Source organism: Telmatherina bonti, assembly GCF_933228915.1.
Source record: "Telmatherina bonti genome assembly, chromosome: 6".
Taxonomy (NCBI): Eukaryota; Metazoa; Chordata; class Actinopteri; order Atheriniformes; family Telmatherinidae; genus Telmatherina; species Telmatherina bonti.
The window spans coordinates 26,965,453-26,984,142 of NC_136624.1; the positions used below are offsets into that span (position 1 = coordinate 26,965,453).

Consider the following 18,690-nt stretch of genomic DNA (forward strand, 5'->3'; position numbering starts at 1 on the left):
CCAGAGTAAAGTCACTCAGTTTTGGACAAAATTAAGTTAAAATTTATATTAAGTTGAAAGCAAAATTACTATATTCTAAAAGATAACACGTTATTGTTTTTATTTCCTACTTAATGGATTTATCAAACAGGAAAAAAAATAAATTTAAACCTTCATAATGGAAAAAAAAAAAAAAAACCAAAAACACTCTTGTAAGGCTATCCTCTATAGGGGGATATAGAACGTAAAGTATATAAAAAGTTACATCGGCTGATGTATCGCTATTACTCCAAACATAAAAAAAACAAACTTTAATACTTCAAATACATTTAGTTGAGACATTTCAGTGATGATTATGTATGGTGGTTATTTTCACTAACTTAGCACAAAGCTACAGGCAAGAGGGAGACCGTTAGAGGTATTTTCAAAGGGAAGAAAACAAGCACAACATGGGGGGGATAATAAAAGATATCGAGTTTGTTTGATGTGGATAACCATAATGTTCAAGTGAAAAGAACTATTTCTTCGCTGAGAGGACGACTGTGTGAAAAGAGCTTGAAAAAGGTTGGATGCAAAGCAAGGGTCACCTGAACTTTAAGTTCCTGATGGGTTCAGTTTTACTATTTATTTTTTTTTGACTGAACAACTGGTTTCTTTCTGTTTGCGATAGCTGCAAGCTCTGCTCCACACCATGAGATAGTGACCTGGCCTCAATTACCTTATCTGCCTACTAGTCTGTTTAGTGGCTTAATTGCTGTGTCGGTAAGCGGCGCGCATGAATCTCTAGATTTGAACCTTCATGCGCTAGTCAGTCCAGTGGTCATAAATATGTCAGACAACCAGACAAATAAAAACTTTCTAACATTACCTGACTCCTCGATGTCGCACAAACTATGAAGTAAATTCCCTTTTAAAAATTTAAAGGAAGAAAATCGGAGCTTAAACTGGTAATTTGATGCCCCCTGCATGCGTCCACAAGATCCCGGGCGGTTGTGTTTGAGCGGAGGGAGGAGAGAGAGAGAGAGAGAGAGAGAGAGAGAGAGAGAGAGAGAGAGAGAGGGGGGAGGAAAGGAAGGGCAAACACGCCGACCGCGGCGGCAGCGTGAGCAGAAAACTCCTCAGCAGGCAGACCTGACCATCCACACGCGGCGCTCCGGTGCCTTTTGCTACGGTCACCAGAGCTGACAAGCAAAGCTTCGTAACGCGACCGGGGAGGACGTTCTAGTTTCCGAAACAGCAAGTGGGCTCTTTTCTGCTCTGCGGTTCAACACACTGGTCAGGTCAGTCACCTTCCGGCTCTGTTCACAGTTTGCTGCGGTGGTGTCAGTGTTGTGGCTGCTGTTTGGGTGTTTAAACGCTGAATCCACTATCAAACTTGAAATAATCAACGACAATTCAGTCATATTTTGGGAAAAATCCACACAAAACTTATATTCAGCCTCTAATGTTGACTCGCGGTGGGGGTTTGTTGTTATTTTTTCTAAGAACTAAAAGAAAGCTAAATATAAAATTGACAATAAAACAGATATCTATCTGTTCATGTTATCTAATTTGATTTTTAAAAAAACCTGACATTTACATTAAGGGATATTGTTAATTGTACTGTGTAACTGGCCAAATATATCAATACTTATGAGATAGACAGGTGCAGTGGTTGCTATGGTGGACACCTTGCAGTGACAGGCAAGCGTTGGCGTGCAGAATGGGGGTGGTGATGGTGAGAGGGGAGGTGCGGTCACAGCACTGACAACTGCCATACAGTCAGGTGTTTGTCCAGTGTGTCTCTGGGCCACAGTGAGTGTTAGTTTGACATGCAAACACCAGGCAGAGATTTTAACCATCAATCTGCACAAAGCTCAGGTGAGTGCAAGAGATGATTTGTTTCTTGCCCCCTTCTGGATTTCGCAGTGCTGAGCTTTTTATTTACTGATTTATTTTAATTTTGCACAATAAACTCAATCAACGTTTATCTAAGTAGAGGTGATTTCCCCTATATATGTACTAATCATGAGTTCATCTCACATGTCATGTGAGGAATGTGCAGTTATTACTCAGCATTTAGGCAGTCCTGTATTTTTGAACTGACTGAAAAGTAATGGTAATGACTCAGCAATAATGTGGATACAGACTCAGAGACAAACACTGATTTATTAGAGTTATGCTACTCTGTGATCGATTATGCCAACTTTTAGGTGTCCTTATTTGCACCGTATTGTGGCACAAACAAATGTAGATGAAAGACTGATCGGTGAATTGTTAGCACGTTTGCATTGTTCCACTTATTCTGTAAGATAATGTGTGATCGTATGAAAGCTGCTAAAACATGTAGGCATATATAATATTAATAAAATGGTTGTGATCATATGCACTTTCCCATCTTAGGAGCCAAATCTCAACTTTTTTTTTTTCCATTCATTTACGTGAATCTGCTATGCTCATGGTCCTTCTGCTTTGATTTTAATCAAACAATTTGTAGTCACAAAGCTGGAGGAGCAGACAATATAACTTTATTACAGCATGATAAATCAATATTGTCGTGTTCACCTTGATGGATTATCAACTTTGAACTATTTTAAAGTCTCTACCCCTTTATTTTAATTGTGCACTAATCTCACTAAAACCCAGCCATGCATCTATGACAGGAAATTTGAAAACAGTTGCAAGATGCATCAACTACACGTTTGTTTTGTCATTGTGCTGTAAGGGCTTCTTATACTCATAAATAAAGATGAAAACCAAGAACTCTGTCAAAGAAGCAATAAATCACAACATCATTTGTTATAGGCGTTTACAGATAAATTCCTAACAATGAAGTTTCAGCAATAATACTTATCAGAAACTTGCTGTATTATTAGACATTTATCTGAAAGATAAATGTCTGAAGTTCACCAAAGGTTAAGATGTCATGATTGATGTAACGTGGCTACTTTTAAAGCCATGATAAATTTTGTGGTTGAGAAATAAGGAGAAGTTAAAAGGGACTGTTTGCATGATCAGCAATACTCCTTCGTCAAATTAATGTCACAACATCTGATTTTAACGGAGTAATTTTCTTAGCTGTCACATTAGTTGAGTTTTCATGTGCTAAATCTAGAAAGTCGTGTTGAAGCACAGAAACGTCCGTGAAAACCCAGAAACCAGTCACAGGGAGACCCGTATTTTTGGTCAAATTGTCTTGTAATCGCTGTATAAGTAGCTTATAGTGTGACTGCAAAACTGAGTGTGTTGATACATTGTTAGTTGCCGAATTATTTACTTAGCCAGTTATATAATTCTTAAAGTGAGGTGTGTGAAAGCATGTGTATGTGCGTGTGTGAGTGAATGACTAGAAGAGATTTGGACTTTGCTCTGTTGTCATAAATTGAAGGAGTGCCTTTAAACACCTCTGCAGTGTTTTGGCGATCCATCACACACTCTGAAAGTCATGCTTGTTGTTAACGTACCTCCTAGCAAAGATTTAGTTTACTCTGTTCAGGTTTTGACAGACTTCTCTCCACCGAGTATTTTCTTGTTTTCTTGTTGTTATTTTGTATGTTTGTTTGAGAATCTGTGTTAATTTGAAATCGCTGAAGCAGTAGTTTTATCTGCTGCGGCAATAAGAAATAACCTGTAAACCCGTGTAAAAGCCAAATGTAATCACTGCATGAAAGGTGGCTTGAAAGTCTGCCCCTCTGTTACAGCATAACAACCCAGATGAAAGAAAATGACACACGGATCAGCCCACAGATAATTAACCACTTTTTCCCCTGTACCGTAAACATCTTAATTTGTTTATGACATATTTCAGCTTTTTATAAATGTTAGTTTGAGCTTTAAAAAAAATAAAAAATACAAAACTCACCTTTGATTCTGTTTTATCAGTTTAACGGTGATGTTTAAAGCATTTTAGCCTTGCAGGGGATCAAATAGTTTTTTGTTTTTTTGTTTTTTTAAATTGGATTTAATTATGAACTTCTTGGCCAATCCTTCCATCATTTACTGTCCATGGAAACATTTTGGCTGCGAGGTTCGACTTTATTGATATGAAGCAAAGTTTTGGGGAAAACTGATTGTTTGCAAATGAAGCATTTTTCAGTTCTTGTTCATCCTCTATGCCTGCAGCTCACTGTCAAACCACAATATCCTCCTTCATATACTGAACACCTACTGATGGCCAAACCTTTTGGGGGTTTTTTTGTGTTTGTTACAGTTTATTTAATCAATTGATTTTTGGAATAGTAGTGAATGCAAGAAAAGATTAAAACGTCTGTCTTAATTTTGCAAACTTTTTTCATGTTAGTATTTCAATGTTAAGCAAAATTTTTCAAAAGTGGAACAGACTGCACATGCTCACGGGGCTTTTTTTTTATAAAAAAAGAAAGTACATTTTTCAGTCAGAGTCTGCCGCATGTCTCAGCATCCATACTGTTATCACAACAACACCTGCCGCCTGAAAGTAAGTCATGTTCGCAATGACATCAAAGCAAGTTTTGCATTGAGCACATCTGAATGAGCAAAATACATTTAATTCCAAGCTGTGAATATGATGCCACCCCGAATGTGTCTAAAATTTATTTAAATTTGACAGTATAGGGTTTTTTTTGGCCTCCAAAGTAATATTTTCTCCATTGTGTTCAGACATTAAGACGTGCACAGGCTACCTAGTTTTTATACCTACACACGCTTGCTTCAGGTGGTGAAAGTGAAATTGATGCAATAACACAATTTATTGATCTTTTACTTGCTTATCAACTAATCGGTTTAGAAATGATTCAGCTTTTTTTTTTTGTTGTTTGTTTGTTTTTTCTACATTATTTTAGCTATCACAAATTTACCTTATTTATTTATCTCAAGAGAATATCGTATGTCCGTTTAAATAAGTCCAAAGGTTAGAGAAATCATTCATCCATTCATTTTCTATGCCATATATGCAGAGTATCTGGAGCTTATCCCAGCATTTAGCTGGCAGAGTTCCACCTAGGATAGGTTGCCAGTTCATTGCAGGCCTAGCAAGATCATGTGCTGGATAAATGATGGGCATTGAGATTAAGAATCCTTGTCAATTAGTGAATCCAGAGGTGTCAAAGCAGAAAGAACAATGGGACACATTTTTTGCTTATGACAGCCAGACTGGTATAAACTGGACTCATGTTATACAAAGATATATATTTTTTCTACCCTGTCTTATCTAGCATTGTAGCATACAGAATGGCAGCCTGTGTGCCATATTTAGCCATATTTATATGATATTGATATCAAATTCTGCTTCCTCTCAAATAGTGTTAAATTAGATAAAACAGTTTACGAACTCCAAACATGGAGATAAAAAAAACTTTGTAAGGGTCTGAAGTTGTGGTTAATCTATCCTTGATCATAAACATGTGTGTTAATTCACATAAACAGACAAGTACTCTTATATTAATAAGTCCTCTTGCACTTTAGCACAGAAATTAGTCAACAAACAGGAATATCTAATAACCTTTGTCCTAATTTTCCTTTTAAAATTGTGTGGGAGCAAACAGCAGCCCTTCGGGTCAAAGCCTTAGTGTCCAGTGGGAACTTAAGAATGACTCAGACTTTATGTGTGCAGGGTTTACAGTTGGTTCTCTGAAAATGCCATTGCTTGAGACATCATTTCGTCATGCATGCTGGGACTGATGCATGATGTGTGTAATCCACCCCCTCAATAAAACATAAGCAGGTATTTGTAACATTGACACATAATCTTAAAAGTAAACTTTAGCTACTCTCTTTATGGAATTGTCTTTAGGTCTTTTTTCTTGTTGCATTAACATACACTATCTGTCAAAGGTTTGGACACTCTTGCCCATTAAATCCAACGGGGAAGTGTGTACTTGTTAACTGTATGTTTGCTATTTGAAATATTTTAATGGACAATTGGGTTTGCTCATTTGTATTATATTGCTGCTACTGGTACAGTGGAGATCCACTACAGTTACTAAAGTAATTTTGCTCATATGTATAGAGAGGTATTTTAGGATATGTCAGTAGATCATTTCAATTAAAGCAGCCTGAGAAAATACATGACTTCAAAAATGTCCATATAAATGTCCCTACAAATGTCAAATTGAAACAGGGACAGTACAGAGGTATCGGCCTAATATTTTTATGTAGCAGTAATCCCAACCCAACTTCTACGTTGTGGAAAATTTTTATTATTGGGTGTATCACGTAAGGCTAATAGAATGATCAAAAAGATTTCTTTGGATTTCAGCGACGATGAGTCTTTGTTTCTTTCATGTGACCATATTTGTTTTGATTGGTTTTAATGTCTTAGTTTGTTTTTGGGTTTTTTTTCTGCTTTTGCTGTTCTTACGTCTGTTGTTTTATTTTCATATTTGCTTTTATTTTCTATCTTGATTTTTCTTGTGTGCAGCAAATTGTTCAGTTGTGGTTGTTTTAAAGAGCTATAAATAAAGCTGGCATGATATAATATTATTTAGATAAATATATGGATCATTTTTTGTTTTTAAACATGCCATAAGTAAGCAAAAAGTATATATATATATATATATATATATATATATATATGTATATATATATATATATGTATATATATATATATATATATGTATATATATATATATATATATATATATATATATATATATATATATGTATATATATATATATATATATATATATGTAATATTCATTACATGAAAACAACAGAAGTCAACACCTGAGCAGTGATGCTCAGACTGTGGTTTGACCTTGCAGAAGACACAAGCTTAAATTGAGATAATGATGATGATAATAATAATAATAATAATTATAATAATAAGCTGTTGTTGTAAAAGTATTATTGATAATTGTTATTAATGTTGTGCCAGTTTTAATTGTATTCCTTACTCAGCACGCCTCTGTGAAATCAAATGGACGTAACAGTCAATAAAGTTCAGCAGTAGGATTCATTGATTTGAGTCAGGTGTGTTGGAGCAGGGATACATAGACAACCTGCTGGATTGTGTCTCTCAAAGGACCAGAATCAGTAGTGGTAATGCAGATGAAATTGTCATATCTATAATTGTTCACTGTAATGTCTTTATGTGAATCTGTTGCATCACCAGATTACGTTAGAAACTTTGCTATGTTTTATATCTCTCTTTTTAAAAAAAACCCAATGTAAATTAAACAGTTGATAAACCATTCTTTATTTCTAAATTAATATTTTAACTCTTTGAAAACCATCTCTTACATTTTGCTCAGTGTTGGAGATGAAATCTGCAATCCAGCCCATTTGTACATCATCTTAATATGTTTTTGACCCACTTTCTGCACCTGAGATTAAGTTAGGAGATATTCAGCTGTGAAGCCAACTCTGACTTTTTGTAAGTCTCCCTTGAATCAGACAATTCAAGATCTGTTTCTTCTGTGCATAGCTTCCCCAGCAAACCTATTTCCAGTAAGTTCTGTGAATGAGAGGCATGCCATGTGTTGCTTTGTTATTGTGCAGCTAAACAGCAGCTGAAGGCAGCACACTCCCGTCTTTTCCTCTTCACTTCAAGGAACAGGGCATGACCCTTCCCACATGTACCTCTCCCCTTTCCTACTGCATTGGCCTCCTCTCACTCCGGTCGTACATCAGTACACAGTTTACACACAGACTTTTACTGCTTCATTTCTCACAGAACTTCAACAATGGCCCCTATTGCATGTTATTATCTGGACTCATTTTCACTTGTAATTTTTACTATCTTTATTCTCTTCTTTGTGCCATCTCTGATGCCTATTGTTCCCTGTTTTCCTTCTTTTACACTTGACGTGTGTGCCTGTGTGTGTGGGCATATTTGTCTTTGAAACATAAAGTTGACTTTTTTTCTCTCTCTCTTTATAAATCAGAGTAGAGGGACAAGTTGTGCTTCACACACATGACTTTAGACAAGAGTAAATGGTACATACATGTTTTTGCATGGGGGTGTGGGATATGAATGTGTGTGTATGTGTGTGTGTGTGTGTAAGACCTTGACAGCATGCACAACTCCTTCCCCTTATCCACTGAGGAAGCTCTTAAGGCTCAAGGGAATCATCAATGATGAACCCACAACTATTTAAGGGAATTAGGCAGAAGTTCGTGTCCTCAGATTATTGTGAAAACTCAGATTCCCAGAAAGCAGCGTTCAAAGCAGACACAAATGCACAAGACATCTATGGCACAACAGCATCGGTTCGCATTTCTCCCTGACTCTCCGTCACTCTTTTGCCACATGTTTGTGCAGTTTGGCTCTTTGACTTTAGATAGTTAAAGTTTTTAGATTCTGGTGTTCCTGTGTGTCCTTGCATGTGCAAACACAAGCAACTAAAGTCTGTCTTTGTTTAAAAAAATATATATTCAAAATATAGTCACACTGACCTCCGCTGCTACAAGTCCGGTTTACATTCTGAAAACAGGCTGAACACCACTGTTTGGAAGGTTTTAATGAGTATCTAACAAGCCCTGTCTTTGAATGGCAGCAGATAATTGTCAGGTTAAATATATATATATATATATATACATATATATATATGTATATCACATTTTACACATATCTCTAATGAAGGCACACTGCAGCTGTAAATATGATACTGTTGTTCTGTGTTTGTAAAGCCCTTTGTGATTTTTTATCATTAAATGTGCCATATAAATACACATTTACTTAAGAAATAAGCATTTAATTACTGTATTTATGTGCCCGCATCACTTTTAAATGGTACACCTAGAATCTTTAATGGTTGTTTGTATTATTACTGGACACATTATGAATATAAAGAAAAACAGATAAAATGATAATTAGTTGCAAGAAGTAGTTCAACTTTTTGGTAAATTCACTTCTTGCTTTTATATCAAAAGACCGAGACCACTTTTTTATTGAACTTTTTAGCCACATCTCTCAGAAACCTTCTTGAAAACCGCTTCTCCCAAAAATCTTGAGGTCAGTGTTTCCCCTACATTTTCATTTTGGCCCTCAATGCTTCCAGATTTTAGATACATGATGCATAAAACAGTTAAGAACTATTCTAATTTTTTTATATTTAAATGTAGAGTGAGATAAGTTTGTTTAAATGTGTTCAGGTTTTTAAGTTCTTATATATCAAACCAATGTAGAGACTCAGCAGCAACACAAGCCCCCACCCTCCTCAGTGTTTTGTGTTGCCAGTATCTGAACAAACAGTAAAGCACTTTGATCAAACCGCAAACATGACTTCCTACTGATGGCCAGGATGTACAAGTTACACCTGCACAACAAAGCACAACATGCTAGTGCAGAAGGGACATTAGAAGATATGTTAGATTTCTTAGAACTAAACATCCCTCAACTTTTTACGGTTCTCTAATGATTACGGTTTTTATGGTTCTTTGTCATTGTAGACAATACACTGTATGTACTGTATTACATACTGTTTAATTAATACTATAAATCACTGACCCATGCAGCTTAGTTTCATGCTGACTTGCCTTTGGCTAGCTATTGGTTGCAATTTAAGGATATTTGCATTTAAGTCAACCTTTCTCAGTCTTTGTAATATAGATGGCGTTACACTCTAAGGGTTTTAGAGTTAGATTATCCAATGAGCCCATCCAACATTGCAGCTGGTCTGTTACACAGAACCATCTGAAAAAGCCCTTTATAGAAGGTACTTGGAACTGGGCAAGCACCTCCAAATTATATTTAACTCTAGATTGGATAAACAGTTATTTTATCTTCCAATACGTGGACCAGAATTTGTTGCTTTTGCCGCAAACCCCAGAACCTGCTAAGATGGACTCTCTCATGATTGTGATCTCACAGATTTTGTAAAAAAAAAAAAAATTCAGATGCTTCTTTTGGAAAAAGTGTGTCCCAAATGTGAATTTTAAAAACAGAAATGTCTAATAATGCAGCTTTTTAAAAAAAATTTAAAAAAAAAATTAAAAAAATTGACTGAAAAAACAGTTATTGGAAATGAATGTTAATACTACAAGAGATTACAATGAAATCTGACTCATAATAAACTCATAAGTATACACAGCCCATACACATGCATTTTTTTTTAGAATTACATTAAAAAACAAAAACAAACTATATAAAAAGATACAGATCACCAGCCGTTGATAGATTGGGAAACAACTGCACTTGATCAGATGAGTCATTTGTGTGAGTTTTTCCCCACACCTGAGGCTTTTCTAGCGCAGTTTCAACTTGTCCCTGAGGTGTATGCCTTCACACCTACACTACTGTATCTTTCTCAAATTGAGGAGAATTGTGGTAGGTGTGTCATAGTGAGAAGCTAAGCATTTTCACAGCTTTGTGGAACAACAAAAAAAGAAATTAATTCTAACAATTACACGTACAAACAGAAATCCTGCTTTTTTAGTCATTACAATGCTTACCCAATTTATTGTTGCTTCATCTCACAGATTATTTATAAATAATATTCTTCCTTTGACCTCCTCAATAATCTTTTACCTTTGCAAAGATTAAGTGCTGTATCTCTCTCGTTTACCTTTCACTGGGGAGACTGGTTAATGTCCCAGTGGACACTTGATATGGGAGTGAAGTAGTGAAAGCTTCTGTTAAGTTAATGTGAAACCTCTTGACACAGCAATCAAAACTTGACCCTTTTCAAAAACAGTAACATCATTTCAAGTGGATCTTTCATGGAAAACACAGGCTGGGATGCTCTGGAGTCACTGGAGTTTTTTTTCTTGGAGTGTCTCATTTCCTTGATAAGTTTTTATTTCAGGCTTTTTCTTTTGTCATGTGGAATAACTAAGGCTTTGTTGCATTTTTTTTCCTCTGAATCTATATGTAGTCACGTGAACTACACACAAATGCAGATGGAGGCAGAAGTTTTAAGTAACCACAATCAAAAGGACAGAACCACTTCTCACATGCTTGACTTGCTGACGTCTTTTTAGTTGCATTAGACTGTTTTAAAAGAATACAGTATACTGTATACTGCTACTGTTTGTTTAAAATCACCTAAATATGTCAATGTTAAAAAAAAAAAGTTTGGTTTTTCTCACCTTTAAGCTATTTTTTTAGTTCCGTTTTGATAATAACAGAGGAATCTATTACAGATAAAATACTCTATAAATCAACAGAATGTCAACAAAGCATTAAGTCAGGATACAACGTAAATAAGATAACTTGTCAACTAAAATGTTTTAGATTAACCTCTTTTTGTTAGATAAAGATGTGTGTAAAGTTGGTCCCCTGAACCACTTTAGCAGTGGATTTTTAATCTAATACAATCAGTTGGACCATAAATTGTACAAATTTTACTTATTAGAAAGTCATGCAGTTAGCTTGTTAGTGTTGTGTTAGTTTTAGTTATTATTTCATGATAAGTGAATGCGTCACCTCTGTCACATCGGTAGTGAGTGACTGAGAGGACGGAGAGAAGTGCAACCAGGAGGTTGCCTGTCAGTGTGAAGCAACAGGAAATCATCTGCATCTGATGTCTACCACCTCACACACATACACACACACCCACACCCACACATACATGCAGCCAATAACATACAGAATAAAATGCTTGTTTACCAGAAAACATGCTAAAGTACATGGGCACATGTACACCAGTCTGTAGTCTACTATGTTGTAGTAATAGCTGCCTATCAAGAAATAAGAATAGAAGAAACATACTCGCACCACATACACACACACACACACACACAGACCACATGATAGTTTGTTCTCTGAACTTCTGCTGAGCCCAGACTCTTTCAGAGAGAGAAAATGCATGTAGTTCCTTTTCTGTTGGTCATCACTTCCTGAGGAAAAACATGACCACGCACATACACACACCATTCTCCTTTCCTGACACTGCCACTGACATTAAGACGCTCACCACTGAGCTGACACCAGATATTCTCCAAACTGAAGCGGGAAGAAACGGGGTGAGTGGACGATCCTGTGTCCTGAGTGGGAATCTTTGTGAGAGGATAGTTGTCAGTCAGTTCATCTTGTTTCGTTATGCTGAAACAAGATGATGTTTTTAGCTACAGTTATCTTATTAAAATAGTTTACTGCTACATCTGATAGTTATCAGAGTAAGCATTGGTGTGTATCAGGGAGATACTGGAGGACAACTGGTTTTTGACCTTAGAATATCCTCTCTCAGATGTTTGATGTCTTTGTGGGCTTTGCCTTTGTGTTTGTGCAAGAGCAATGTCATATTTTGTAGCATCAATGAGCTCAGAAACATTTTCACCCCAAAAGACTAGGTCATGTGAGGCGGCTCCATATTCTAAAGACATTGATGTGTATTTCTTGTAAGGTAAGCATGTGTGCTGTTTTTATCAGACATAGCTGAGGCAAAAAAAAAAAAAAAAACACCAGCAAAGTATTCACTAGTGGATGGGTGGGTCTGTTAAAAGATCTGACCTCAGTTGAGTCAATGTGTAAAAAGAAAAATCGGGTAAAAAAAAAAAAAAATCACACAATCATGAAAATTTAAACTGAAATCTGAGACAGATTGTCTGGGTGTGTTGTTACTCATAGTTGTGCCAAGCAGACAAAGATTGTGGTTTTTAACCTCCCTCAGCGCCAAGCTTTGAAGATATTTTTATGAGCAAGTTAAGTACCAACCATCAAGTGGGTTTCTAAAGGAGAGGAGACTCTCGTTTCTGTAGAGAGGGCAGTCCAGACCTCTTCTTGACACCCTGGGTGCTCTTGTTTTCCACTGCTGTTGATGCGAAGGGGGAAGGCCCTTTCAGGTATACCTGCCTCTCGTGGCTTCACACCAGCAGAGAAACAGAAAAAGTGCCAGTTTCCTAAAGAGTGAAGCAGGATTCTTTTTTTTTTTTTTTTACTTTTTTAAAAAAAATTTATTTATGCTGCACATTTTACCTGATGAGTGACGCTGCTTAGTCAAATAAACAGTGTCTTTATAATACACAATGTTTCCAGAGTCCCACAGCTTTCTGATACAGAGCTAACCGGGCAAAAAAAAAAAAAAAAAAATCAAACACACGTATCTTTTCAAAGAAATAGTGGGGACTATGAAGCAGACGTGCAGGCGGGCATATCTTTGTTTTAGTCACTGACACTGAACCACATGCTGCTTTACATGAAGAGGTCAGGAAGTCACAGAACGGTGCACGGTCTCTCTCTCTCTCTCTCTCTTTCTCGTACTCTCTCTTTCTCTCCCTGTCACATTCAACACATTCACAGAACAACTGTGATCAAATAAATGACTTTCTGGGTGAAGAAAAAAAAAAAAAAAAGAAAGACAAACCAACACCCTCCACTCAAAGGGAAATACTCTTTAGAGTTTCAGAAAAGCTTTATACATTATGCTTCCAGTAGTGCTTTTGAATGATTGATTGTCTTGTTTGATAAGGGTAGTTCAGTCCTCACCCTGAAACAAGGTGCATACTTTTTATTTAAACAGAGAAGATAAGAGCATTAAGGCCTTGAATGCAGCAGAGCAGGTTCTCTCTTGTGTCTTTCACATAACTCTGTATACCAGACTGTCCTCTGTTTTAACTTCTCTGTCGTCCTAAAATCCTCATTTATTCTTCATCCTGCATTTTCTTTCAGCCTGTTAAGTGAATCTTGCTGCCTGGTGATGTTAGAGGTTTCCAAACTCTTGGAAAACAGAGCAAAATGTCATAGCTGCTGCTAAGAAACATAAACATCAAAAACATTGCATTCGTTTTGCAATTCTCTCCCTTAAGAAAAGCTTTCACCCACTCTCCCACTTTCTTGGTTTTGTCTCTTTCGCTAAAACTCTTGCGGAGCACTGCCTCTCTTAAAGCTAACAACTTAGTTACTCATTTGTATGTTTTAATGCAGCTTCAGCATCAGCACAGTTTCATTCGATCTCCTCCCACTGTTGTAAAATTGACATATCTTTTTATATATTTTGCATAAAAAAAGTTTCATTCAGTCAAATTGTTAGTATACACAGAGACAGTGCGAGCTTGGCTCATGCAGGCAAGGCACTTGCCAGACCTACCTGCCAGTCTGCTGTTGGTATCTTTCTATTATGTCATGACTGAAGCAATAGATAATACAAAGTACTCCTACATACTGTACTCTTGCCTAGAAATCGAGTTCTGACACGTGGAAATCTGAGAATTGACTGACACTCGCACAACAGTTACACACGTGCTGACACGCACACGCCTTTTCAAATGCAGGACACACTACATATCCCTTGCTACTCATTTATCTCCTTTTATAATGTCTGACAGCTTGTTTTCCAACAGAACACAAATTTATTGCATTTAAATGGATTTTGCATGACACTCTTTTCATGAACAATCTGAGGACAGACGTTTCAGTCTAAACTTTTTACCTTCAGTTATGACTTGATTTAAGCAGTTTGCTTTAACTGCCAGGCTGCAGCCTCCTTCCTTTTTTTTTTTTTTTCTTTCCAAATTATGTTGCACACAGAACATGAATTGTCTAAGATAACATATTTTTTCTTAGTGTCTCCAGGGTGCAGTCTGAGGCCTTTAAGTGGTCTAGGGACTCACTCTAGGTCACCCCTCTTGCTTTATCTCTCTTGCCCTTCACCTCTTGAGACTTGCGATGACTTGATGCCAAGCAGAGCACAAGTTGCTCTAATGCTTGGTTTATTTTAGCTTTAGATCAGCTGGTAGCTGGCCAGCAAATGGAAAAATATCCAGGTTTTTCTGGTTATTAATAGTCGTCAACTTCCAAGGCAGTGGAAGCTGCTGCATGTAGACACACACACACACACACACACACACACACACACACACACACACACACACACACACACACACACACACACACACACAAACTCTTTCTCATTATGGAACAATGCCACAGTCCATGTGAATTTTAAGTAGACCCCCGCTGATTTTCACTGCCACATTCCAAACAAGTAAAAAGGAAACAATATGTAGTTGGAAGAAGAGGATGTTTGTTCCACAGGGATGTTTTGCAGAGTAATTTGGAGCCATTTCAAGTCATTTTTATACCTGGTGCTTCTGTGCCATCTGAGCATTACTATTTTAGTTTTGTCCGGTTGCATAATTCTCTACATTTTTCGCACCATCTTTCCTCCCCCTCCCAAGTCAAGCACTTCAGCTTGATTAGTAGAGGTTTATTTTGAGATCTTTGCTGGTTATAAAGGTTACTTGGCAGATCAGGTGGTTTTGCTCGCAGACCTTTGGCTTTATTGATTATTTATAAACTGTTGCAGCCGTTTTCCTTTTCTGTTACTTCAGTTCAAATTTGATCCTGATCTTTATTGTCATCAGATTTATACAATGAGGCTGAGGCAGAACAACTTTATAATGCAAGATTATTAAAAATATTAGCATAGAAGAAATTAATAAATAAATTAAAGTACACATGTCAAGGTCAAATCCAAAGAAATTGTCAGATTGAACGCATAAAGATGCTGGAAATTATGTTTTTTCAAAAAGGAAAAAAAAGTTTCTAATTTAAAAATTAAATTGCTTGACAAAAAAATACAAAAATAATTTTGAATGCTACTTATTTGCAAAGAAGATAGATGAGTATCATCCCTCATCCTGACAGAGAAAAACACTGCACTTGTATATCGTGGATTTATTAAGCGACCAATGAAAAATAAACCCGAACATTCAACCAGTTTTTTTTTCTGTTATTGGTGATTAATATTTTATTGGTTTTAAAAACACACAGCTCTAGACATTCACTGACAAGACAAATAGAAAAAAGAGAAAGGAAAAAAAAGCCTAAACCTGTTACAAATGTGTTAGTATAAATTGTTATCCATGCATTACACCCCAAAACAAAATAATAATTCTAAATCAGAATAGCAGGTTGGGCAACAAGGATGTGAAAGGGGGAAACATTTATTTTGATGAATAAAAATTGAAAAAATATATTAAAAAAATAAACTAAAAACAATGTCCAAAATTATGACTTTATTCTTGCACCCTTTCCTACTTCCAACTTCACTTATCTGTTTACCCCTCAGTTCCACAGGACAGGCCAAAAGCACCAAAAGATCAATCAAAACAAAAGACAGCATGTCAATATGAATTTTTACATTACGTCGCAACCTTGTGTAAACTTACCCCTGTGTGCATCACTGTCTATCTGGCAGCTTGCATGTGGACACAAGTAACCCCTGACAAGAAGACTTTGATCAACTCAGCTGATGTTTCTCTTCCAATGTCTGACTGTGTTAAATACTGGAGTCACTCAAGTCTGTTAATTTATCTGGACCAAAAAGGAAACTGTGTATTTAAAAAGTAAACACAATGCTTTTGTTTGCTTTTATTTTGCTCTTTGCGTAATGAAATCCAATCGAAAGACCAAGGCTAATTGATCTTGCTAACTTGTTTGTCCGTGTCAGTCAGTTAAAGCTTCCCTAGCTACGGCTAAGTTGTATTAAAAACATGTAAGTCACTTGAACATCGCAGTTTATTTTACATTTTGCATATTTGCTGTGACACCAGTTCAACCTAATTAGGGTCCGAGCCATACGAAGTATGGCATGGCCCTATTGTTATTCCTCTTCTTGTTCAAGACTTAAAGATTTTCAATTTCTAAACCAGCTCTCAGAAAGTGTTCCACTTAAAAGCAGGTCCTACATCCTTGACCTGCTTTCAGTGTCCTTTAGCTGGGCAATCATTTCATTAGCCACCCAAACAGCATTAGAACAGGGCAATGTTTTGAGCAGATGAGACGTTCCTGAATTCCAGAGTTCGTCTTGTACTCCCAGTGACACAATCTGCCTCCCTGTTTGCTAGATAACAGACAGATTGCAAGAATGAGCTGGAGGGCGGCGGGTACTCCTTGTCGTGTTTGTATGGGAGTTTGTGTACGCCCTAAAGTTTGAACTTTTCTGAGCAGACATATTTAATGATTAACCTTCTGTGGAATCCTCCATGTGGGTTTGAAATAGCTTTGCGTGATCTTGGTTCTCCTATGTTCTGTGTCTCTCTTTCATCCTATCCCCCTTTCTCTTTGTTTGTCTCTTCAGCTTTTCCACTTCCTTCCCGTCCCGCGATTGTAGTGCTACTGTTTTCTTGTTTCAAGGCCACATAAAGTCGGCACATGATATAATATCACTTGCCAGCTTTGCAATATCATATTGAATGCGCTAACACTTCCTCGCCTCTTCTCTCTGCATTGCAGACATGGTGGACACCCAGCATCTCCTTGCCTGGCCTGTTGGTTTCAGTCTGAGCACGGTGGACTTGCCAGAACTGGACGAAGGCCCCCATTGCCTGGACATGAAGCATTTGTCTACATCAGACTACGCCTCCATTTCCTCCTCCTCCATCCCTTCCTCCCTGTCTCCTCCACTTATATCCTCCATCTCATCTGCTGGTGTGCCCTATGACCTCAGTCCACCACAGAGTGAGGAACACTTCACCAACATGGACTACACAAACATGCACAGCTACAGGATAGAGCCAGACACACACAGTAAGTACAGCTTGTTTCTCTGTAGCAGAATCATTGCTGCAAATCCTTGGATGAAGAATTATTCATTTGAGAATGTTTCAACTGTGGTAAAAATAAATGAGAAACTTGTTGAGATATTGGACTGAAAACATTACAGTGGAACTAACAACGGGTTAGAAATGAATGCATTTAGAGAAACCAGATTTATCCAAAAGCGTTAACCTTTAATATAACCCTCCAACAACCTTGCATTGTATCTGACTGTCCTCCTTTCTGTGATGTTGTGTCTTCTATCAGATTCAATCAAGCTGGAGCCAGAGTCGCCTCCGCAGTACTCTGACAGTCCCGTGTTCTCTAAGCTTCCAGACGATGCATCAGCGGCAACATTAAACATCGAGTGTCGGGTGTGTGGGGACAAAGCCTCAGGGTTTCATTATGGCGTCCACGCTTGCGAAGGGTGTAAGGTAGGCCTAAAAGAGTGAAAATGAAACAAAGACAAACCAATAAAACATGAAAGCATCATATGCTTGTAAATTTCAGTGAGTAATCAGGCTATCAACGCCTAATTCAAACCAAAGCCACAGAGTATTTAGTTTTTATTCCAAACAACACAGAAAAGCAGAAAATTCCCAGAAAAAAAAATTAGAGAAAATGTTTTAACTTGTTTTTCTGACAATTCAGGAATACTTAAATATGACCATATAGCAGTGGAAAATGCATTTATATCTTCTAATAAGTCACACTTAAGACGAAAAAACAACACTGCCATAGAGTTGTGTCAGGAAACACAAGCATCATAAATGGTACTTTAAATGGCTAAGTTCAGTTTCTCTGCCACTCTTGTGTTGTCAACTTTATGTGAGACATTTTAATGGAATATATAGCTGTATAATGTTTGGAGAGATGTGTGGACTTTTTTAATCTTTCTGATGTCTGACACTTTAACCACAAGCCTCATACACTTTCCACTCTATGGGGGTTCAACAAAGGCAAGTGCCTTTGCAGACGTGGCACTGACTTCTTAAACTCTCTCCGCCTGTTTAGATTATAAGTAACTAATAGAATGTGGGGGAAGTTTCACATGTATTTCCATTTTCTTTTAGAAAATGACATGACATGTTGCGAGAAGGTAATGCATTCCAATGTGCCCCAAAGCACTTTCATCATATATATGTGAATAGTTTTTAAAGTAGATCAATGGTGTCCTGGCAGTTAAACACTGATACTTTCATGGTGCTAACACTGACTTTATTGATACTGATGCTGTTGTTAGGTCCCATTCCAAATTGTCTTGTGTCTGACAGGGCTAGAAACAATTTATAAAACATACAGCCTGGCCATAGAGGACTGTTTGTATAAAATT

The 18,690-nt window shown here is 37.0% G+C and overlaps 1 protein-coding gene across 1 annotated transcript in view; it reads left to right on the forward strand.

The window, feature by feature from the left end:
• Positions 1–1,790: 1,790 nt before the first annotated feature.
• Positions 1,791–18,690, forward strand: part of pparg (peroxisome proliferator-activated receptor gamma) — a gene marked incomplete at its 5' end in the record, with an annotated part of 28,748 nt that continues 11,848 nt past the window's right edge. The window contains 3 exons of the mRNA XM_079241768.1: positions 1,791–1,839; positions 17,055–17,348; positions 17,625–17,791. Coding sequence (XP_079097894.1) covers positions 1,791–1,839; positions 17,055–17,348; positions 17,625–17,791 — 510 coding nt within the window. The remainder of the gene's footprint in view (positions 1,840–17,054; positions 17,349–17,624; positions 17,792–18,690) is intronic.